Source organism: Typopeltis vanoorti, chromosome 7 (genome assembly GCF_054136105.1).
Source record: "Typopeltis vanoorti isolate ZY-2024b chromosome 7, IOZ_Tvanoo_1.0, whole genome shotgun sequence".
Taxonomy (NCBI): domain Eukaryota; kingdom Metazoa; phylum Arthropoda; class Arachnida; order Uropygi; family Thelyphonidae; genus Typopeltis; species Typopeltis vanoorti.
Window position 1 is genome coordinate 39,716,229 of NC_143555.1, and position 24,830 is coordinate 39,741,058.

At 34.6% G+C, this 24,830-nt stretch overlaps 1 protein-coding gene across 2 annotated transcripts in view; it reads right to left on the minus strand.

The window, feature by feature from the left end:
• The window catches only part of LOC150104601 (protein kinase C iota type-like), a 72,152-nt gene that overhangs the window by 36,257 nt on the left and 11,065 nt on the right, over positions 1-24,830 (minus strand). For both annotated transcript variants that reach the window (XM_090395804.1, XM_090395805.1), the window contains exons 2-4: positions 20,422-20,570; positions 15,914-16,019; positions 14,432-14,731 (exon numbers count right to left, since the gene is read on the minus strand). In XM_090395804.1, the coding sequence (XP_090251930.1) occupies positions 14,432-14,731; positions 15,914-16,015 (402 nt within the window). In that variant the 5' untranslated portion in view covers positions 16,016-16,019; positions 20,422-20,570. The remainder of the gene's footprint in view (positions 1-14,431; positions 14,732-15,913; positions 16,020-20,421; positions 20,571-24,830) is intronic.

A 24,830-nucleotide genomic window follows, 5' to 3' on the forward strand; every position in this document is an offset into this window, starting at 1 on the left:
TAAGCACTTTGACTATGAACATTTTGTTATTGTGAAAACAATCTCTTTGTTAGGGCCTTTTCCAAAAATATAAAATTTTCTTCTTCTTTTCCGTAGGATCCTTTTCTTCCTCCCTTATATAGCACACAATATTATTCCTTATATAGCACACAATATTATTCCTCTTGTCTCACTAAAGTATAAATGTTTCTTACCTCTTGCAGTTCTATTTGACGCACAATTTACTGTACTAGATAGGGGAAAAAAAAAAATTTCTTCTACTACTTCATAAACATCATTTCTAAGTTTAGCTAATTCCATCTCCTTTTCCAGCAGAAATAACAAATAAATCCGGTCTCCTTAAGACAGATGAAACTTTCCAATCAGCATTCCCTCGAATATTCGATTAGAACGCCGATTGTAATATCTTTTATTTACTAAATACTTGTTGACAGTCTCAATTCCTCCAGTTTAAAGACTCACAGTTCTACGTATCCTTTTTGGAATCTTCTATTATTATTCTTCTGACTGTCACGTAAACTTTAAAACTTCCTAAGAGCAAAATTTCTCCGGTCTGCGTTCTTAAACTGCCATTAGCTCTCTTCTTTTCCTCGATACCGGACACTTTTTCTATCAGCTGTCAATCACCCATCAAAATCCTCGACGAGCATGCGCACACTCCGTGTAAATGGCAAGGAAGAAGCTACGTGTATGTAATGGCTGACACGTTGTTAGCGTATCTATGCCGATGACACAATTATCATAGCCAGATCCCTCCGTCCACATTGTAAACAAGCTACAAAGGGCAGTCGATGAACTGGAGGAGTGGTGCACCAAATGGCACATTGCCATCAATCCAGGAAAGAGCTCGGCAGTACTTTTTACCAGACGTAAAGCAGAACCGAACACAAGCGTACAAATGTTTGGAAAAATCATCCCTTGGCACAACTCTGCCAAGTATCTAGGAGTTCATCTTGATAAACGCCTAAACTTCAAGACACAAATAAATACTATCTCCACTAAAGCAAGTCAGACAATACCACAGCTATATCCACTTTTGAATAGGAACAGCTTCCTAAATAAACACAACAAAATTCTTCTCTATAAATCAGTCATAAGACCTCCCAGCTAACTTACGCCTCGCCAATCTGAGCACACACACAACTCAAAGCAAGATCAACAGATTACAGACGATCCAGAACAAATGCCTTCTTAAACTTCCATTAGCTCTCTTCTTTTCCTCGATACCGGACGCTTTCTCTATCAGCTGTCAATCACCCATCAAAATCCCTCAGAATGGCATTTAATGCCCCTTGGTTCATGAGAAACCTCCAGTTACACCAAGAAGCTAACCTTCCAGATATCAAGATCTACATGACAGGTATAACAGAAAAATTCTTCACACTCACAGACAATCACCCAAATCAGCTAATTCGACAGGCAGCGGACTACAAACCCTCAGATCGATTCAAACACAAAAAACCAAAATCTGCCATCTCAAGAGACAGCTAATACAGCTTACAATGGTCGCAATGAGCTAGTAAATTAACCACAATAATCCTCTTACATACAAGCCAAAATCAGATGAAGGGATAAAGAGTCAAGGACTCGTTCCATCTTCCATAGAAGTTCAAAGTTGTTAGCATAAACAGGATATCTTCACAAACCACAACAAATATCTCAACACTTCACAATTTTAAATTACAATTAAAAAAAAAACAAAAAGCTAAAATTATCAGATTCTAGTAAGAACATCAATTTCAAATGGTCAGCATTTCATTTTGACAATAATATCAAAAACAGTACATCGCAAGTGCCGATATACGCGTTACGAAACCAAACCTAATAATATACTAACATAAAAAATTGTGAAATTATTCAGAATTATAAATTATGATTTTTTTAATTTAATCAATTTCAAGTTTAATTCTTTCTTTCAATTTTTTTAAATTTCTAAATATTTAACTTATATATAACAAAACTTGCAATTCTTTTAATTCTTATGCCTAGATCTTAAATAATGAGGTTCTTGCTGATCATTATTTACAATCTTTGAATGGGTACTACTTTCATAATCATCTAATGCCAGAGATAACTGGGAATTTACATCTTCCAATTCATTATATTTACAAATTTCATTTCTGTACTTTTCAAATATTTCGCTTAAATTACTTGGATTATATTTTAAATTTATAGAATCATCACTATCAGAATCAAATCAGCCTGGCTGGCCGAGTGATTAGAGAATCCGCTCTCCAGCCAAAAGACTGCAGGTTCGAATCCCGCCGTGGGCATGGATGTTTGTGATTGTCTGTGGAAATAGTAGTGGTGGTGTCGACGGTAGATGGCGATGGTGTAGTCGCGGTCAGTTGGTGGAACAGTGGAGACAGAGTTGTAGAGCAGGTGCCCTCCCTTGATGAGCCTTTGGACTCCCTGGAGGTGTTAAATAATAATAAATTCTACAGGTTTCTGAGATTCTTTATCCTCACTAACTAAAATGGAGGTATTTTCACATTCCTCTAGTTTATTTAACTCTAAGTTAACTAACCTATGATACTCTGCTATTATTTCATCCATATTAGGGTCTTTTTTGATTATCATCACTCTTATGTTGTACAATATCTGAATTATGTAACCTGGGGTTTCTAGAATTTCTTGCCTAATTAGGTTTCGTTTTACCAGAATTTAATTTTCTCCTTTGCTGTATATTTGAATTATGATGTTTGAAACCATTCCCTTTCCTACAATCTCATTATGGATGAGATACACAATTAATATCAGGAAAACAATCATCATCATTCAATATTGTCTCCTAACATAATTAAATTTCTACTTCCTAAAAAGTACTTTTCAGCCTATAAGAATGTACATTTACAATCTTAGTGAGATTTCTGACATCTTGAATCCTAAAATTCACAGGAGAAAATTGGACTAGAATTCTATATGGATATGAAACTTCCCTTCCTAATTTCCCTACCCTTTGTATACTAGAATTATCATCTAACAATACTAAATCTCCTAGTGCAAGAGACTTATACCTTCTGAAATGATTAATATACTGTCTGGTTTTCTGTGAACTGAATTTACTTATTTCACCTACTAAGGTGAAATAAGTAAATTTAGTATTGTCCTATGAGCAGTGGAAAATTTATCTACTACTGTTTCTAGGTGCTCATTTATGTCACTGTATCCTGTATTAAGAATGACTGAAACAAGTTCATTAGGAAAGGTTGGATCAAAACCATATAAAGCAAAAGATGGTTTTTCTTTGATAGCAGAATGAAAAGCAGATATGCATGCAAATAATGCTTGAGAAAGATATGTGTCCCAATCATTCATTTTAGTGTATGCCAGATTGGAAAGTATTTGCTTTATATTTTTATTCAACTTTATATTTTGCACATACCATTACACTGTGGGTGGCAAGGTGTAGTAAAATTCTTCCTAACATTTAGTAATTTACAGAATTACAACAACAGTAGTCTTTGCAGTTTGATCCTTCATTGAGACTGCTTCAGGAAATCTAGTTAGCATATTTATGGCTACTAGAATATACTTATTGCCTTTTTTAGTAGTTGGCAGTGGACCTACTATATCAATAGCAACAGCCTGAAAAGGTCTCGTTGGGATTCGAAATGGTTGTAGTGGAGCTTTTCCTCTGAAAGACATAATAATTGGCATGATTTGACATATGTTAGTATGTCACTCTTCATACCTTTCCAAATGTAATGATTCTTTATTCTTTTCCAAATTCTAGAAAATTCTTGGCATCCTGCCAAATCAAAATCATAGAAAGTGTACATAATCCAAGGAATCATTTGATTTGGTGCCAATATTGTCACTTTCAACCTTTCTTCCATTTGTGTAGATGAAATCCATCCTTATCTAAATATAAGTTTTCCAGATTTAAAAATGTATCCAATTGAGTTTCCCCCCACAATACTGCTTCATAAACAGTTTTGAGTATGGGATCATCTTTTGGAGCTTGGAAAATCTCATCCTTTTCCAAGATTTGTGAACTAGGTTCCTTATTCATCTTATGAATTACATGAATTTTAGATTTCTCTTTATCTTGATTCAAATGGTTATCCCTAGATGATTTATTATCATCAGATCCTAGAGATCTAGATAAGTAATGTGCTACTATATTTCTCTTTTCTGGAATATAAGCCATATCAATATTATATTCCTGCAGTTCCAGTGCCGACCTAATTGTACATTGATTTTTATCCTTCATAGTATTAGAGAAATGACAGAGGTGATCAGATTTTATTTCAAAAGGTTGTCCTAACAACAAGTATCTAAATTTTCTCGAGGGAAAAATTACTGCTAATGCTTCCTTTTCTAAGGTTGAATAGTTCAATTCTGGACCTGATAATTTCCTACTAATAAAAGCTTACTGGCTTAAAATTTTCTCCTTCTTTCTCTTTTAATACAGCAGCAAAGATAAAAAAAAAATTTATCTTTCTGCATCAGCAGAAAGATAAATTTCACCAAATTTAGGATAAATGAGAACTGAAGATTTAGTTAATGCCAGTTTTTGATTGTTAAATGCTTCTGGTTGAGCTTTACTCCAATTAAATCTAAAATCTTTCCTTGTCAAGTACACATGGGTCTCAGTAGTTGTGAACAATTAGGAATAAATTTTCTATAGAAATTTAACATACCGATGAATCTACTAGCTTGCCTAACTGTATTTGGAGGCATAATTCCTTTGTTGCTGATTTTATGACATAAATATTCAACTTTGTTTAAGAAAAATTGATATTTAGAGCAGTTTAAACATAAGTTAGCTTCATCTAATTTCTTTAAAACATTCCACAGGATTTTACAATGGCTATCTAGATCCTCATCCTGAAACAGATGACCCCATTTCCTAACATATCAGATAACACAGAATTCATTAAAGACTGGAATGACAAGGCAGAATTTCTTGCGCCTTGTGGTAATCTATATAGGTGATATTTCTGCCATTTAGTAGTGAATGCAAAGTATTTTGTATCTTCTTTTTTTAAAGGGATCTGAAAGTACCCAAAATTTAAATCCAGTTTTGTAAAATATTGTGCTCATTCCAAACAGATCAATAATTCCTCAATCTTACACAGAGGAAAATCCATAGGCTTTGTAACCTTATTTATGGCTCTCAAGTCTAAGACAAACCTTAGGCTTCGATTTGGTTTTTCAATTAAAATGAATGGGCTATTCCACCGAGAATTTGACTTCTTAATTATTCCTGCAGTAGTTTCTGAAAATGCTCCATATATTTTAATGGAGTCTGACATTTCCTAATTCAAATAGGAGATGGAGTATACATCTGCACTGAGTGTTCCACTGCATTAGTGCAAGACACTGAAACAATATCCTCTGTGAAAACACCAGAAAAAAAATTCAAATGCAGATTTAAAGAATTTTAGAATTCTATTCCTTTCTTCACTAGTGTTTGCTAATTTCACTGAATTCTGCAGGAGGTTCTCTGTTATTTCCTCAATGCCAAAATTCCCTCTCATCTTTCTTTAGAGTCTTAATAATAAACACTTAATCATTATCATTACTGTCTTTAAAACTTCAGGACAATGCTCTAATTTTTCTTTGTCACCTGATGTCCTGTCCAAACAGTATTCTAGTCCACATTAGGACACTGTTCCATCAACAAAATTACATGACTTCCAGAAAACTAATTCCAAATATTACTTGTACATTTGAATTAGAGGATTCCTGAAGAACTATTAATGGGTGATGGACTTTCAAAGATAAACAAGGAATTGAAATAAAAGCATTTATTTGCTTATCAGCTGAAATTTCTGATTTAAATATGCTCTTTAGCTTAATTGGATAACTTAAAACTCAAATGTCATTTGGAATCAAAGTTTTAATTTTGTTAAACAAACTATAAGAAATGAGTGAAATGTGTGCATCTGTGTTAAGTAAGATTACATAAGGCACATTTTCAATAAATCCTTATACAACTGTCAAAGAATTATCTCTATTAGCATAAGGAGCTAATGCTACATCAAACTCTCTTTCAGGGTGGAGCTGCCTTAACTTTACCCATGTCTAATGAGTAGTTTGACATTTCTGTCCTTGCCAATATGATACTGGAATAATAGTTATTTCCAAATTTTCCTTCATTCTCAGATTTCTTATGTTGAGAACAAAGTTTAGCCCTAACATAATAACAGTCTGTAGCAAAATGGCCAGGTTTATTGCATCTAAAACATCTTAGAACATATCTCTTTTCAGATGTTTTATTCCTGTCAAGACCATTAGATTTACAACAGGAAGATTGATTATCTGTAGGATTCTTGGATATTTTGAAATCAGATATCATCTTAAACAAAAGTGTCTGTCCCTTCACTATTAGTCTCTGCTGTCTTTCTATTTCTTCACTAAGAAATGTTTTTAGTTTCTCCGTTTTTCCCAAAACATGTGATTATATTTTGGACTCAAATTCTGGGACATCTTCAGTTAAATTCGCAAACCTTTCATTAGACTGTTTCTTTTTCTTAGCACCATTTAATTTTTGAAACTTCCCTTCTCTTACTTTATCTGCAGCCACTATGTTAGTGTTTTTGAAATGAAATATATCTCTAAGTCTCTTTTCCTTTTCCCTAACAAGCTCAAAACATTGCTCAAGATTTTTAACCCTTTTCTTGCATGTTATTTCTCTCAGGTTATCTTTAAGGCCATGCCTAAACTGATGAAACAGTAACCATTCTGAAGAGGATCTCTCTTCAGATGAAACATTCAATTTATAAGCAATGCTCCCAAGTCTGTGGTAATATTCTAAAACAGACTCCCTATTACATTGAATGCATTGATCAATTTTCCAAATGTTTGGTATTATTCTCCCGCTTTGAAAATTCTGATATCAGTAAACTTTTAAATTTTGCTTAAATGTCACAGTCTCTCAGTAAAGTTGCGTTTAAGAACGATTTGGCTTTGCCCAATAATTATTGCGAAGTATTATTAACAAATGGAAATTTGAATATTTTCCAAAATCTCTAATTTTTTCTGCATATTTAAAAAATCTGTCTATGCTTTCACGACTATCACCTGAGAATGAAGGTATTACAAAGTTCGCATAAACTAACTTAAAAAATTCCTCATATTTAATTGAAGACACTTCACTACTAGAATTACTATTTCCTGTAGCCATTTTACTCGACTCAAAATTACTTTCTGGAGTCTAAAATAAAGTTAAGTAACAACCCAACCTTGTTAGGCGACTTCACCATTTGTTTTATTTTGTTGAAGAGATTGTTCTTATACTCCAGGTGTTTATTATTTACCCGAGGGTTCAATTCCGATTGGTGCAATGACTTTTAACTGTTTCTTTTAGAATCTGGAAAATCACTGACTCAAGACCAAATACAAAAAATATATACATTTAACAAAACTAAAGCAATATATACAGTTTAAATAAAATTATATAACTACGAAATACTGGATCCAACGCCTTCTAAAATAAATCTACACTTTAGAGATTTTCTTATCCAAAAATATTAAAATCACACATTCTCTTACTTCTTACTGGATTATGTAACATATACTTAATTACGTCTACCAGACTAAACACCTTGTTTTCACAACAACAAAATATTGATAGTCAGTTTCCTTCTTAGGACCTTTTTCCCAAAATATAAAATTTTCTTCTTCTTTTCCAAAGGATCCTTTTTCTTCCCTTATATAGCACACAATATTATTCCTCTTGTCGCACTGAAGTATAATATAAATGTTTCTCACCTCATGCAGTTCTACAGTTCTATTTGACGCACAACTTTCTGTACCAGGGGGAGTTTCTTCTACTACTTCATAAACAACATTTCTATGTTCAGCTAATTCCGTCTCCTTTTCCACCAGAAATAACAAATAGATCCGGTCTCCTTAAGCCAGATGAAACTTTCCAATCAGCGTTTTCTCGAACATTAATTAGAACGTCGATTGGAATATCTTTTATTTACTAAATACTTGTTGAAAGTCTCAACTCCTCCAGTTTAAAGACTCAGTTCTACGACTCCTTTTTGGAATCTTCTATTAATATTCTTCTGACTGTCACGTAAACTTTAAGACTTCCTAAGAGCAAAATTTCTCCGGTCTGCGTTCTTTAACTTCCATTAGCTCTCTTGTTTTCCTCGTTACCCAGATACCGGACCCTTTCTCTACCAGCTGTCAATCACCCATAAAATTCCTCGACGAGCATGCGCACTTAGTGTAAATAGCAAGAAAGAAGCTACGTATATGTAATGGCCGACACGTTGTTAGCGTAAACAGAATATCTTCACAAACCGCTACAAATATCTCGACATTTCATAATTTTAAATTACAATAAAAAAATAAAAAAAACCTAAAATTATTACAAATTATCAGATTCTATTATTCTCAAAATGAAACGTAAATTTCAATTTAGAATAATATAAAAAAAAACGGTACATCGCAAGTGCCTATATATGTGTTACGAAACCAAAACAAATAATATACTGACATAAACAATTTGTAAAAATATTCATAATTATAAATTATGATTATTCTTACACTGTGTGATTCATCGTCAACATTTAGTTGCCAAATATCTGAGTGATCGCCTACACAGGTCATTACATTATGTAATTACAGTAGTCAACAAAATCAAGTCACTCATTGAATGACAGATTGTTTGGTCAACATTGTATTGAAAACGATGAAAAATTCAATCGCTCGCTGCTCCATACAGAAGTTCGTTGGCTATCAAAGGGTGCCTGGTTGAATCGATTTTATAAATCTTTTGACTCAGTTCTACAGTTTTAAAAAACAGAGATGATTCTTTACGAGCTAAGTAGATTAATTTCAAAAGCAAACAGCTTTTTTGACGACGTACTTAACAAAATTAACAAGGAGATGAGCTGAATTTAATAAAAACAAAAGCTATTATTTCTGCGTTTATGTCAGAACTTGTCCTGTACAAATGAAACGTAGGACGAGGATAATTCAGCCACTTTCCAAATCTATCAACAATGGAAAAATGTGATGCACACGTGTTCAGCTATTGTCAACACTTGGAGGCTCTCCATTGTGATTTCAACCAACGATTTAAAGATATTCTTGAAATGAAAATACCGATTCGGTTTTGGACCCGTTTTCAAGTACAAATACAGAACAATCTTTATAATTGCAAGAAGAACTGATAGAAGTAACAGCAAATGAGGAATGGAAATTAAAATTCAAAAACAGATACCAACAGTTCTGGTTGCAAAAGCAGATGCCCATACTTTATTTTGGATTGTGGTCTGTAGTAAAAACGTATTTAATCGTATTTCCATCATATTTAGTGGAACGTGGGTTCAGTGCGATCACAAATCTTTTAACTAAAAAAAGAAACTGACTACAAATAGCTGATCGCGATGATTTTAAAATGCTACTGACAAATCTTCTTCTTCGTCTATGATCTCTTATGCTTTTAAGCGTCGAGATTTTGCCAAAGAGATTTCCATGCCGTCCTGTCCAAGGTTTGTTGTTTTGCTTCTTTCCAATTAATTCCCTTCTTTTCCAATTTTTCTTTAATTTCCTTTTGCCAACCTTTCCTGGGTCTGCCTATGTTTCTTTTTCCTATTTTCTGGCTTTCGTATACAGTTTTTGCTATTCTTCCTCCTTCCATTCGATTGAGATGTCCAAACCATCTCATTTGGGCTTGTGTTATGAATTGGTTCAGAGGTGCAACTTGAAGGCTGTCTCTTATGGTTTGATTTCTTATTCGGTCTAGTCTTGTTTTTTTGTGCCACTTTCCTGAGATATTTCATTTCAATTGTTTGTAGTTTATTTGTGTTTCCTGTTGCTAAACACCAAGACTCACAACTGTATGTTAATGTTGGTAGAAACACTGAACGGTACACTGCCATTCTGGTATTCTGGGTGACTTCTTTCTTATCTAGGAGTGGGCCTTTCATTGCATAGAATAGCTTTGTTCCCCCTCTTATCCTGTTGTTAATTTCTGTGTCTAGTCTACCATCTTCTTGTATATATGATCCCAAGTATTTAAAGGAGTGGACTTGATCCAGTTGGTGATTCTCTATTTTTATTGTGTGTTTTTGTTGATTTCTAGATATGATCATTGTTTTAGTTTTATTTATATTTATGGTCATATTCCTTTTCTTTGTTTCTTCACACCAAATGTTGATGTTGTACTGCAGATCTTCAGCTGTATTTGCTAGAATCACTACATCATCTGCAAAAGCCATGTGTGAAATCCTAGTTTCTTTCAGTTTCCTGTATCCTAAGTGGAACTTTTTTGTTTTTGTTTGGCATGCCTTTAAAATTTCATCCATTACTACGATGAAGAGAAGAGGGCTGAGGATACAGCCTTGCCTCACTCCTACATTTGTTTCAAATTCTTTTGATCTATTATTACAGGTTCTTACATAATTTCTATTACTTTTGTAGAGGCTTTGTATGGCTGCTATTAAGTTATCTTGTATCTTGTTTTTCTTTAATGTTTGCCATATTAAGTGTCTGGGAGCTCGCTCAAAGGCCTTTTCAAAATCTATAAAACATGAATGTAGTTCTTTTCCATATTCCAATGTTTTTTCTGATATTTGTCTAAGACTGAAGATAAGATCCTGTGTGCTTCTATTTTTTCGAAAGCCATATTGCATTTCATCCAGCGTGTCCTCTATTTGATTCCTAAGCCTCGCTTCTAAAATGCGGGTATATAATTTTCCTGGAACGCTTTAAAAGCGAAATTCCTCTATAGTTTTCACATTTGCGGTTGTCTCCTTTCTTAAATATGGGGATTATTATAGCTACTTCCCAGTCTTTGGGAATAATTTTTTTTTCCATACAACATTGAATAGGTGTAAAAGAAATTTTATGGCTTTCGTTCCTAAATTCTTTACCATTTCTGGTGTTATTTGGTCATGGCCTGCTGATTTGCCCAGTTTTATTTTATTTATTGCTGCTAACAATAAATTTGCCCAGTTTTATTTTATTTATTGCTGCTAACAATAAAATCAGAGTGAAGAAATTCATTTGCATGAATTTCTTCACTCTGATCTTCTATTTTGCTTGTGTGTTTGCTCTTAGGGTTCTATTTTTTCCATGTCCTGCATCTTCCAATAATTCTTGAAAGTACTGTTTCCATCTTTCCATGATGTCTTCGGAATTTGTGAGTAACTTTCCATCCTTAATTTTGATAAACTTTATGGGGCATTCTTTCTCTGACCTCATTCTTCTTAAAACATTAGAGAAGAGTTTTTGGTTTCCTTTAAAATTTTGTTCTAAAGTATGTCCGAAGTCTTCCCAGCATTTTCTTTTCCCTGCTTTCACTAAGGTTTTAACTTTATTTCTTTGGTTGTTGTATAGTTCTCTATCAACCTTCAGCTTTGATGTTATATATCTCTTCCATAATTGCTTTTTCATTTTAATTTCTTCTTTTAGTTCTTCAGTCCACCAGGGTGTTTTATGTTTCTTCTGTTTATTATTTAATGATACACCAAAAATTTCTTTGCTTGTTTCTAGAAGAAGTGTTTTGAACCTGTACCATAGGTTTTCTACATCTTGGTCTTCATATATCTCTTTTTTTACTTCTTTCATCTTCTCTTCTATTTTACTTTTATACTCAATGGCTGTTTCTTCTTTCTTTAGTTTGTAGTTCTTTATCTTAACCATTATTTCCTTGCTACTTTTTCTACATTTTTCAACTTTTATTTACGGAGTGTTTCCAATACTAATAAGTAGCGGTCACCGCCTATTTCAGGACCTCTGTAGACTCTTGTATTTTTTGTATACTTCCAGTACGATCTGCTTATGATGGCGTAGTCGATTATAGATTTTTTGTTTCTATTGGGCTCTTCCCTGGTAAACTTATGGATTTCTTTATGCTTGAACATAGTATTCGCTATCACTAAATTATTTGTAAGGCAAAGATTTATTATTCTTTCTCCATTATTATTCCGGGTTATTTCTCCTTGTGATCCCAACACTTGTTTCGTTTCTTCATCTACTTGATTCCCTACCCGGCCATTAAGGTCTCCTAGTAGTATGATATGCCCTTGAACTTCTTCAATTGTTTTTTGTAAGAGTTCGAAGAATTCATCTTTAATTTCTTTATTGGCATTATCGTTTGGGCCATATGCAACAATTACAGTGAATACTTGGTTGTCTGATTTAAAATCTATAGTGATTGTCAACACCCTTTCGTTTATTAGTTGCCATTTAGTAATATATTCTTTGAGATCTGGTTTAATTATGCAAGCTACGCCTTGTTTTCCCCATTCTCTTGGGTTTACCCCTGAAAATGTATATACCCATCTTTCATTTTCTGGCAATCTTGACCTTTCTTTTTTGTTTCTGTGACTGCCAGCAAATCCAATCTTGATTTTTTAAATTCATCAATTAATTCGTTTTCTTTTCCATGTAGACTTTTAATGTTCCATGTTCCATATTTCATGTATCTTTTTCCTCGCCTTGTCGTTAACCATTTAGGCAGTTCGGCTATCTCTTTGTTATTTCTTTTAATGAGTGAAATTTTAAGGTGTGCAGGGGATTAGCCTTCAGCACCCGAGTCTGGTGGTGGGGCTGCCACCTTCGAGGCCCCCAGACCGGCCTATGAGGGAAGTGCTATCCTGTTGGTCGGCGGGAGGTATTTTATTTCCCTCCTACCCTTCATAGTAACCTATGACGAGCATTCTCCGATCCGCCACCAGGGGACGCGCCCGATGGGGGTTACAGATGCCCCCACACGGGGCTACTGACAAATATAGAGCCAAATATCAATAAATTGGTAGTAGCACACCAGACTCATCCTTCTCATTAGGATTGTTTTTAATATTGCTGGTCGTTATCTACTATTTTAGGTGCGATTTTTACATATGTGCAATTTATGTTTGTTTTCTTAATTTTAATAGTGTTATTAAATTTTCAGCTCCAACTTGTCCTATGTTTACGTGCAACTTACGTTTCTTTTGCTGATTTCAATAAACAGTTTTAAATTTTCGGTTCCAAGGTGTCTTATTTCCAAACTTCAAAAATCTCTACTAGATGCACAATAAAACGCAAGTTGGTTTCTGTATCTATCTGTTTGTTCGCTTAAAACTCGAGAACTGTTGATCCGATTTTCATATGATATTCTTTGATATGTATAAGGTAGAGCTGGTCAGGTCTTAGAAAGTAGTTTCCAGGGGGGGGGGGGAGGCTGAATTAATTTTTTTGGGAAAGGCAGCGGTAAGCCAAATAAGTTTAGGAACTACTGGTTTAGATGAAGCAGAGTCGAATGGATGAAAGTGGCTGAATGAGGTGCCTTAGCGGTGTAGTCAAGTGACCTGAAAAATAACGCATGCACGCACACACAGGCCGTCGCCATATTAGATCGCGCCCTGGTACAAACAATTAAATATCGCCCCTGATGGATTATAAGACAAAAAATATAAGAAAATCTCCAATTGCTATTTTGTTTTTATTACAAGGGAAACATTAATGCAAAACGATTACATAATAATATTAATTAAATGTTTGCTCTACAGGGATATCGCATAATAAAACTGTTTTTAAGCTCTTCTAAATTTAAATTACAAGCTATGTCCGCCTCTATCGATATAGTTGCTAGACCAACCAATCTTTCTTGGGCCATTGCTGTTCACAAATAATTTTTAATCAGTTTAAGCTTGAAAAACTTCTTTCCGCACTTGCCATGCTAACAGGAATTGTTAGCGTAGCGACGGCGCCAATATGGCTGAACGAGCCCCCTTATTAAGCCGCGACGTGAGGCAGGTTGCCTCTATGCCACACCCTGTCGACGGTACTGCGCGCACACAAAAATATTTTAAACAGATTTTTTTTTTTTTTCACTATTATAAAAACTCAAATTTTGAACTCCAAGAGATATCTGAACATTCTGGACAATGCAATGCTTCCTACTTTGTGACATGTCTACGGAACTGATCATTGTCTCTTTCACCTGTCTAGCCTTCAGACAGCCCTGATCTAAACCGTATTTGAACAACCGTTGGATGAAGTGGACGTATAGTAAGGTCGAGAAATATCCGCACTACAACAGGCCAATACCTCATCAAAAGCCTACAAGAAAAATGGTCCAAAATTCCCATTGATGGATATTGTACGCTTGTGGAAAGTATACCCCGTAGGATCACTGCCATCATCGCAGCGAAGGGAGGTCCTACACCTTATTAAGGTGGGCGCCATGATTGTTTGTTCCTCACAGTATGGTGTCCGTTGACTTCTTTCCAAGCAGTGTAGTTTGAGAGAGAGATGAAACTCGAGTATCCCTCGCTATACTCAGAGAATTTTAGGTATTATTACTTGTTATCAAGCGCTCGGTTAACCGTAGGGTAGATTACGATTTTTTGTAACTAATGTATCGTTCGAGAGCTTCAAAATAAACATAGTCTCAGTTGCGACAACAGGCTTAAATAGTTATCTTATAATTATTCATAGTCTTAGTAGGTAAGGAAAATATTTGACCTACCACCGTCTTTCCAAGAAGTGAATGATTAATCAACTGCTGTAAGTTGCCGCAGAGTTCTAATAAGGGATGTGGACGGCACGTTGGTGAACATGGCTCAATGACGGTCTGAATTTTTACAGGATAAAACTCCCCTGCCAGCCAAAATTTAGAATTGTCTTCAACAGAGCTATGAGGAGGACATTGAACGTTTTCCTGTTCCCAATTTTCGAATTTTTGCACCCACTTCTTTTCCACTGCAGGTTTTTTGTCATCGAATTCTGTAGTTTCGTTCGCGGACAGTGAATCATGTCCAGATGGCATCTATAATTAGAGAAAGTCATCTAGGTATTTGACAGTTTAAAATTTCTAAACATAAAACAGGAAAAATATTTTACCCACACACGGCATTTCTTTGCTGTAGACTTTTCCGCCTTTCGTGTGTAGGATAAATATATTTTTAAAAAAACAATACCATGCAAATAATATTTAAGAGTTTTACCGCACTAAATTATATAAAAAAAAGACATCGTTTATTTCATCATTCATTTTCAACATCGAAGTAATATTTGAACAAAATAACTCAAAAACGTAAGCATCACATAGCGAGACACTGTGAGAATGCAGCTCGAGCTTAATTGTTACTTTTGATTAACTGCCCAAGTAGCGTATTTGTAAGCATGTATATAACCTTCATAGAGCTATGCAAAGGATTTCTATGAAAATTGGAAAAAATAAGATGGGGAAATATTTCAGGATTCATGATAATATCTTGATTTTATTTGGTTTTTAAAGAATAATTCAATTACAAGGGAACTGAAATTAGCAGTGAATTCGATGTCAACCTTCTCTGAAATATCAGACATTCGTAAAAAATATTCAGGTATTAGCAAACCAATCCGGGAATACTTCATTGCAAAATTATAAAATTCCTGGAATTTCCCGAACTTAAATATCTCCATTACAATAATCTTTGACATGAAAGCCTCTTAGCTTTTGCTCTGCAATTTGCATGTAACGAACGGCTGCGTTAACGACTGTCAATTAAAAGGGCTAAAATCCTCCGCATTGGGGCCTTTACTACGCACCTCTTTTAATAATTAATTTTAACTCTACTAACCTGGCAGCATTCCTCATATCTGTAGATTATATGCTTGATTACTGATGTTCGCACGCATGCGCAAAGATTATTTGGACTGTGCTTTCACGGCATTCCCTGCACGTCGGTCCCATATTTAATGACCTGGGACAGTTATGAATTTCCGAACTTATGATTTTAAAAGAACGAACTCAGATGCTTAAAGGAAAAACGAGTTTAATTATGGGAACTACGTGAAGAATGCGCGATGTCTCTTACAATGATGAAAGGTTCGCTCAGGGGTTTGTGCTGAAATAAACGACTGCGAATGTTAATTGTACAACAGTACAATTAAAATGCATTGAAACATTCTTCGTTGACCTCATTAAGCGTTCCATTTCTGATAATACGTAATTCAAATATCCTACCTGAACGTGTAGACTAGTTTCGATGTTTTCTGTTGCTCCTTGCTCTGTGTCGTTGTTGTTGGCAGATATTTGCTCACCATTTGCATTTTGGGCCGATTCCATTGATCTATTGAAAAAAAAAAAAAAAAATACGACATAATGTTACAAGAAAATTAAAACTCAATGCGGAATTTTCAAATACAAAGAGCACTTCTGGTGACATTCTGTGCTTCTTACTTACTTGGTCCCGTGTTCTTTTAAACGTCTGTAGCCCGCTCTAGTTACTAAAAACAGTTAACACGGAATTTTTGATGACATATGCGGATTCCAAGACGTTAAAACAGTATCTGATTGGCTTCGTATTGTTACAGCACCAGTTTCAAAATAAGCCATTGTTAATGTAGAGCAAAAAATGTGGAAACAGATCAGAGTAGTGTTACAACGTGTATTATTAAATTTACTCGAGCACTTTTTAATCAACAATTACTCGTGTTCCTAAAACGAATATACAAATGTATATTTGCATATATTTGTATATTATTTCGGCAATGTCGTTATCGAAGTGACATGTCCATTGGCCAGAAATTCTGTCGAATCTGTTTATTGGACAGAATTTATTTTTAACCTCCTTCTTCTCTCATCACCAGAATGACTTCTTTAAAATATGAAAAAGGTGAAAGACCTTCAGAGGAATATACCTGCTTAGTGTGTTCGTAGCCATGCTTTAAAATACCATAAATATTCATACTCGAAGAGAACTTTGAAAGCACTCCACGATATCTTTTGAATACATAATATGTTTAAAAGTCTCCTTTAAACGCGCGTGCACTTCAAGGACGGGTTTATAAATTCGAAAGATAAAATTTATCATTTGTTGCAATAATAAGATTCAGCATGCAATAAACAGACAGTTGTTTGTTCTGCGAATATTTCTCCCCACTTGAAGAATGGGTCTTTTACCCCAAGGTTACGGTGTAGTGTACGGAGCATGATACTGTTATTAAGGTACGAATTGCTTTATTGTGTATCGGATCGCCGATTTAATAAGGAAGACCGGCTTTATCGCAAGCCTTGCACACACACACTGGAATAAGCAACAGAAAAGACTTGCACCCATTGTCAAAAGATGTTTTACACACAGCAGTAACCACACATCTAATATTGCTGCTTTGTCAGATTTCTTTGTTTGCCAGATTTATTACGAATATTGAAATTTCTTTCTTGGTGGAGTACAAAATGTTGATGCCTCGGATAATGTTGAAATAAATCGCTCTCACATCTCTCTTATTACGTGGATGAAAAACTAATTAACAAGCAATGACTTTTAAATGGATTATTTTTTATTAAGTAGTCATTTTTATCCGTTATCTTATTTTTATTTTCTACTTAAATAGGAAATAAAAACAAAATTTTTAATTTAATAATTAAAACGTATTCTTGGGTCAGTAATCAAGAGGGTGCAGGGAGAGGAGTTCACACCTGAAATCGAATCCGAATCAAACATGAACTTAAAACTATGCATTCTTTTTAGGTAGCGCTTTAAGTTCAGAAATATTAAAAGCATAAATGGTAGCAGTGTACATCAGGACATATTACAGAAAATAAATACATTGATTATATGATCAGGGCATAAGAATGCCTTTTAATTCATTCATTTGTTTCCTTTTGATATAAATAAAAGCCTTGGACAAAATTCGATACTTTAGTCTCACGCTTTTTTTTTTTTTTTTTCCGGACACGTGAAAAGCTAATAGGGAGGCCTCCCAGCCACTCGACTATATAACTATGTACGCAGTCTTACTATACCATGCCATGCCCCGTTAGTCATGATGTTATCATTTTAGACATTGAAATAGAATGACAGCATAAGAGTACAAGTTTGTAATAAATAGTAATACTCGTCCGAATTTTATCAACTTTATTTAATTTATTTTTTTATTATTATTATTATTTTTGACTTTGCCTCGTAGTGCAGTTGAAAAGGTGAGGCACGTGCCTTTTTTGCTGAAAAAAAGATCTGACCTGTTTTAATCGAAGGTTTCTTACGGAGGGAGAAAGGATTTTTCCCCCGGAATACAGGAATGCACACGCAAAGAGAATGAAACCGAAGACTACCTTCTCGGTGAAATAATAACAATATACAATAATAAAGTAGAAATCGTATTAGCTTTAATAGACAGCATAGTTTGAATTGATGTCTTCCATTTCAAGCCCAGTATAGTTCCCCCCCCCCCCTTTTAACTATGGCTGTTAAGTCATTTAGTGCTTTGTTTATTGAGAGAATCGACAACACCCGAAATGCAATCACAACGCAGTTAATAATTAGAACTACCTTTAGCTGCATTTTTTTTTTTTTTCTGTTACACCCTTTGCGAATAAATTTCAGGCATGGTTGTCTTTAGAAGAGAAATATTTGAGTTCTGTTGAAAAGCCCTCTTTCTAGGGCGTTTCAACTGAAGATGAGTTAGCCTGTCTTATTTTATAGGACTCTTCCTCCAGAAAACTCGTTTTTATCACCAATCAAAACGGACAAAATGACCAGATAACAGTTACTGCAGCCGTAATTTAAAACAACCTGAGTCCAGACAAATTACTTCTCTTGCATCTCTTACCCAACAGTCCTATGAGAAAACCGAGCCTAACACATCTGGGAAGTGTAAGGGTAGGAGACTGAAAATATCGATAATTACCAATATTTTCAGCTCCCTACCCTTGCATTTCTTTTATATATAAATTTGTGCTGAGCAATATCAGGTCGATCAGTTAATAACATTTCGACTCAAAAGATTCACTGGAACAAATCGACAAAGACAAAAAAATAAACTTCTTCCTTCTATAGAAAATATTCTCGCGATATTTGTCCGGAAACAGGATGTTCACTTCTGCTGGCTTCCATATATATGGAAGACAGCAGAATATAGCCAAATATCTCAGTACAATATCATATTAAATATTCATATAATAAATTAATGCTTCTGAACGATTTTGATGCATTAAAATCTTTCAGAAATTTGGCAGGAGTGTTGACAAGGTTACTCTTTCATAAGGAAATTGATAAATTAATTCACATGAGATAAATAAAAGCGGGGGAGGAAGAAAGAGGAAGTTTGATTTAATTTTGATACTTTTATCTACGAATTGCTTAACGAAATCTAATTCCTCCTGATGGATGAATTGATTGCAATGTGTAAATTATCCTAAAAATTTCTTAATTATAAACAACATTATTTAATTAGGATACGTTTCTCAAGCAGGAAGATTTATGCAATTTATGAAATTTTCTCTGGAACAGATAAGTGAAATTTCTTGTTCGGTTTCAATCGTTAACGCAGTAACACCAAACTCGTCTTCTGAAGTTGAGGTATGTTGTGCTAATATATAACCAATAGTAGAAATGTAGTTTAAGTGATAAATGCGTGATTTATCAAATAAAAACGCACTCGTTCAGTCAGCATTAATTTTCGAACTCTTCAACCACAGAAATGTAGAGAAATGGTGATAGTGAAGTTTGTCACAAAGAAGCGCATTTTCAGCAAAACTTTCAAAAAGAAACGTGTGAACCTTGATTCAGGTATTGGCAACGGAATGGAGGAAGTGTTAGATAGAAAGTAATATCAAACAGATAAACGCATCCTTTCTGCTCACATATTTAACATTCACATTACACTCTGGCTAACGACATTCATTCATAAAACTTCCCCGACAGCACATGTAATGCATCGGATTAAAGTCTAAATGATAAAGAATGGATCGTGCTTGCAAATGATCCCGTGGAAAGAAATGCTCTCGTTTTATCAGATACTACAATGGAAATGGAATAAAGCAGCTCTACAGTTAATGCCGTGTAGAAACAACACTCGTTAAAAGAGTGGTGATAGGTGGAGACTCCATCGAGTAACATTGGAAGCGAGAAATCACCTGATGGGTTTTTATCTTTAAAACTCTTGAGATCATTAAGAACCTATTGCAATAGCACTGCAGCATCTTTATGTATCCATAGACTCTTTACTGACTTACACGCATCCTGTAAATATTTGCTCGTGTTTGTATTTCTTTTAAACTGCCTTCAGTGCGAAAACAGCGCTGTTTTTCTAGGGTTCTTTCTTCGCCAGCTTCGTGGTACTTTCTTTGGATTGGCTATAATAATGTTGAGGCAACTAAGGTCACGAAGCTAATCAGTCTGTTAATTGCGTGTGCGTTTCTTCCGATTTATTCCGATTTATCTGTTTTCTGTCAGTGAGAAGAAACTAAACGGTTTTTTTTTTTTTTTTTCAGGGAGAGGAAAAAACCTGTCCATTTCTATATGAGAGCAATTAACTGAAATTATCAAAAGCTAATTGCACTGTTAAACATTATTAAATTGAGAACATTTGCAGTCTGCTATTTAATTATTTAAAATAAAATATTGAAATTATCCATACTCTTATCCAGATGATGCACATATTAGTTTGCCAAGTTATTAATAAAAAAAAAGTTTAGAAAGCTAATTAATAATGTAGAGAACTAACGTAACATTCAGAATGATTTACTTCGGTATTCCACGGCTTAAAAAACGATCTCCAGAAAGTTTTTTATTGTTTTAGGATCCCACTATCTAAACAACTGTTTCAGGCTTAGTTGGTTCTCCTCAGATTACATGAAAATTATGTAGTTTCGCTGTCGAGTGGTAGATGAAATCCTATTATTAACATTTAGCATTAAAAGTTGTTTAAATAACGTTCAAATTAACAAAAAATAAACTTTATTATTTACGAAACTTTTTTATTTTTCACAAAAGAAACACCAGTCTGCCAATTTTTTGATATTAAGGTCAATCCAGTAAATAAGTTAATAGAGAATGTAAAGTTAAAGTTTTAGGATAAATTCAGAGTGCTCAATTTTTTATGATTTAGGATATACTGAACTCTGTACAAATGCAGAGATTGATCACAAATCCAAGTGTTTGGCGCCATCATGGAACTACTAGACAAAATCTCTGAAAAATCAGGACACCATAAAATCGAGGCCCTGCGTGAATGGATCGGCGTCGGGTATCTTTAACAGCAGACACACGACAGTGTGTTGTATCCCCGATCTGGAACTCAATAAAAAATCATTGGGTTCCAGATCAGGACTGTGTCGCTGGTCGTCGTAACCACTCGCACGTGCGTGTTCATGGCATATGGTTGTCATATGAAGCATCAAATGCTGAAAGAAAGAGAGTTACTTTGACAACCAGTGTGGGCCCACAAACGTTTAAGTAATTCATAAATGATGCTGCACACACTACTCAGCGAGATCGTAAGCGTCCTTAAGCGAGGTCATCACTCCTGCTTTGCAAAATTATTATCCGGAACCCTTTTCCCGTAACACGGTTTTCCACAAACTTCTGCAATTTCCAAATATGAATTTCTTTGGTCTTCCTATCATTCTACCGATGGTTACAACGACCAGACTGGCGGTCTTATGAGGAAACGCGATATACACTCTTTTATACTTAGTTATTTTGACCCCCCCCCCGACACACACAGACACGAGAACGTAGCAGTACACCACGAGCGATGTTTTGCTACGTTATTTTTGGACCTGTTATAAATACGGGCAATTTAATTCTTTCTTAACTAAGTTTTAATCACATACGTTAACGCGCTCGATAAGATTTAATGTTTAAATAACAGGACGCGTGTATGATCTCGCAATAGTTTAAAAAAATTAAAAAAAGACATGTCTAGTGCCATTCTGTGTGAATCCCACTGGTGATAGATTAGCAAACCTTTCATAGGTGGGATTCACAAAAGATCACCTTGAGTACCACGAGTGAGATAATCCAGAAAACTGTTTTCTCTGTTTTCCAGAAATTCTGGAAAATTACATACCGACATTTTACAACTGTTGTTGTTGTAAAATGGTTCTTTAATAATGCTATATATCTGAAGATTTTAGCGAAAAATCTTCGGCTACAGGGCCGAAAATCTCTGGAGAAGAATGACATAGTGATGATTAGATTGTGATCTTTAGTAAACAATACAGTACAGGCTTTTGTGTTAATTCTTTATCTTGTCCTTGTGCCTCTACATTTGATGTATGCAATACCCCCCCCCCCACACTCTTCACGCTATGTCGCAGACGAAATTGCAATCACTTATGTGGTCGCAACTTCAAAGCACATAGAAAACAGAAACTTGCGTTGACTTTTTTGAAGTGGTAGTTAATTAGGTTCGCATTATTGGGCGCTAAAAGTTTGCATGGAAGTGTCTGTAACTGAATGAAGCTTCTATAAAACAACGTCGGATCTGCCACTGTACGTTGTTGAAAGGAAGAACTCACTAAAAAACATATTTGGCGTTTTTTAAGAGTGATAACTTCTTTTTAATGTAGTGCAATATCCGGGATAACTGAATGAAGAGGTACAGTTCAAGGCAACTTGAGAAGGAACCTTCGCTCAGGAAATGGCAAAATGAAAAGGATAACGATTGTTAAATCACAGTAAAAATATGCTCTGAAGATTTGCTATAACACGACAAGGCCAAATGCAAGCAGATTAATCATTTATATTTATCTTATAAAGTTTTAAAATATGTAGTGTCGTGACCAAAAAAAAAAAAAAGACACCAAAACATTTTCGTGTACTTTTCGCTCAAGGAGTTACTAAATTATAGAACTGCAAACCTTCCTCATATTTGTGGATGATGCATTAAAAACCGTAGTAAAATTTTGTATACTCTCCAGAAAAGCGCGACACCTTGTTCATAAGTTCCAGAAAAACACTTTCTCATAAACATCCCGTTCATGTATTATGTCTCATAAGTATTTACACCATTCCTGCACTTTTTTGCAATCCTATAATATCGCGGTTTAATTTCAGAGCAATCAAACTAACTTTTCTCTGTTGATCTTCCTCCTTACTCTGAAACAGCCTTTCTCTCCAAAAAAAAAAGTTTGTTTCTGTTCTCTTAATAATCTCCTGGCAACTGCAGCTGATATACTGGGCGATGAAATTCATCTGCTACATAGCGATTATGCTGTATAGTACGAGTATAGTAGGTTTCTTACCCACAGCTTAACCCAAGTGACGTTGATTTCTAGATATCCAAGCATTAATGGATAGAATTATCGATATAAAAGGTGCATATGTACGATACACACACACAGGCACCGTGAATTATATATAGATGTTCAATGAAAACTAATAAAAGAAAAAAAAAGAGTTCATTCGCTATCTATTAATTCTATTTGGCTTCCGTATTATGAATTATAAAAATAAACATTTTTAAATGTGAAAAAGAAGTAATTAAGTTTTTCCATTAATAATTATGAGCAAAATGTGGAAGATGAAAATAATAAATGAAACGGTATCCATATAAATTATAAAGGCCTAATTAATTAGATTTTCTCATGGACCCTGTTGCTATGGTAATAACTTTATATTCATCTTTTCCACGCTGCACAAAATGGCTTATAAATAAATGCATAATTAACTGTTAGCAAAAAAAAAAAAAAAAACCTGAGCATACTGCTGCTCGTGTTTGCTATCTTCAATGAAAGAATATACACAAATGTGGCATCTGACTCGGAAAAAGGCAAAGGCAATCATGTTCAGTTTTTTAGAGACTGCATGGGAATGAGTTGGCATGGTAACATATTTAATAAGAGGTCTCTTAATGTAAAAGTCTGATAAGGCTTTTACGTTAATCGGAGCCAGTAAGCTTCAAAATATTAAAATTATGAAGTTTTTGAACTGAATTTTTAATTTTTTTTTTTTTAACTGTTGATATACCATCGAACCTGCATAGTTTATAAATTAGGAAAGTCCGCCATATTCACCATTCTGTGTTTAATGACAAAATAATGCACGAAAAGAGTAAGGAGCTAGAGACGAGACTTTTATTTGCAGATGGCAGCTACCCAATAGCGCCATCTGATATTTCTCCGTACACGCTTTACGTCTCCCCCCCCCCCCTTCTCTTAAGAGGCAGTCAGTATATCCACTCCTCAGCCTGCTCTTCACATTCTGCTCCTCATCTGATGAACACTTAAAATGACAATTTTATCTTGAAAGACTCCATCCGAAGAGACATTTTGTTTTCAATTCACTTCTGACAGTCTCCGTCCGACATCTGTCATCATTTCAAGTATAACAAGTCAGAGAAGAAAGAGAATTATTTACAAGTAATTCTAAGAAAATAATTTGACGCTACATAGCCCAAAGATATTCGCAATGTGGTTTTGGGTAATCATTTCTTCGGACTCTTTATTTACATGAGCAAATTAAGCCATTTTTTACTTCATACTTGATGAACTTCCGCCTTTCTTGAGAATGTAATCTATACTTAAGATCTCTAGGAGATTCGTAGTTGCCCAAAGAAGTGATTTTATAAGATGTGCGGTAATTAAATTATAAATATTCTGACGGTGGGGAAACAGAAAAACAACATTGCAACATAATATCGTCACTTTTGTGTGTTTATAACTAATTTCTAAACATCTCTCTGGAAACCTATATTTATTTAATGCGAATACGACCCAAGAGAGGTTGGAAATTGCAAACCTATCATACATTTAGTATCGTAGGTGAGCTAACGGTTAGATAAACCGGAAACTCTGCTCTAGAACACTATCGGATTTTTTCGAGCCAATTCAGTCCTCCAGTTAAGCAAGGCAATGAACGCGTACATGTACTTTGCTAGCTGAATGAAATTCGACTACTACCAGTACTTTCATAGTAGTTGAGAGAATTGGAAATATATTTCGTACTCAAATCCCATTGAATGAATTCTGATAATTTTGTTCGAAATTAGCAGTATTCTTAATTGCATATCTCAATATGATTACTCACACTCTGACATCTCCCATCGCTTGTGATTTCTCTTATGTAAATAATAAGTACAATTTAAATGATTACTTCAGAGGAAGTAATCATTTAAATTTCTTCATTTTACTTCAGAGGAAGTTGCAGTTT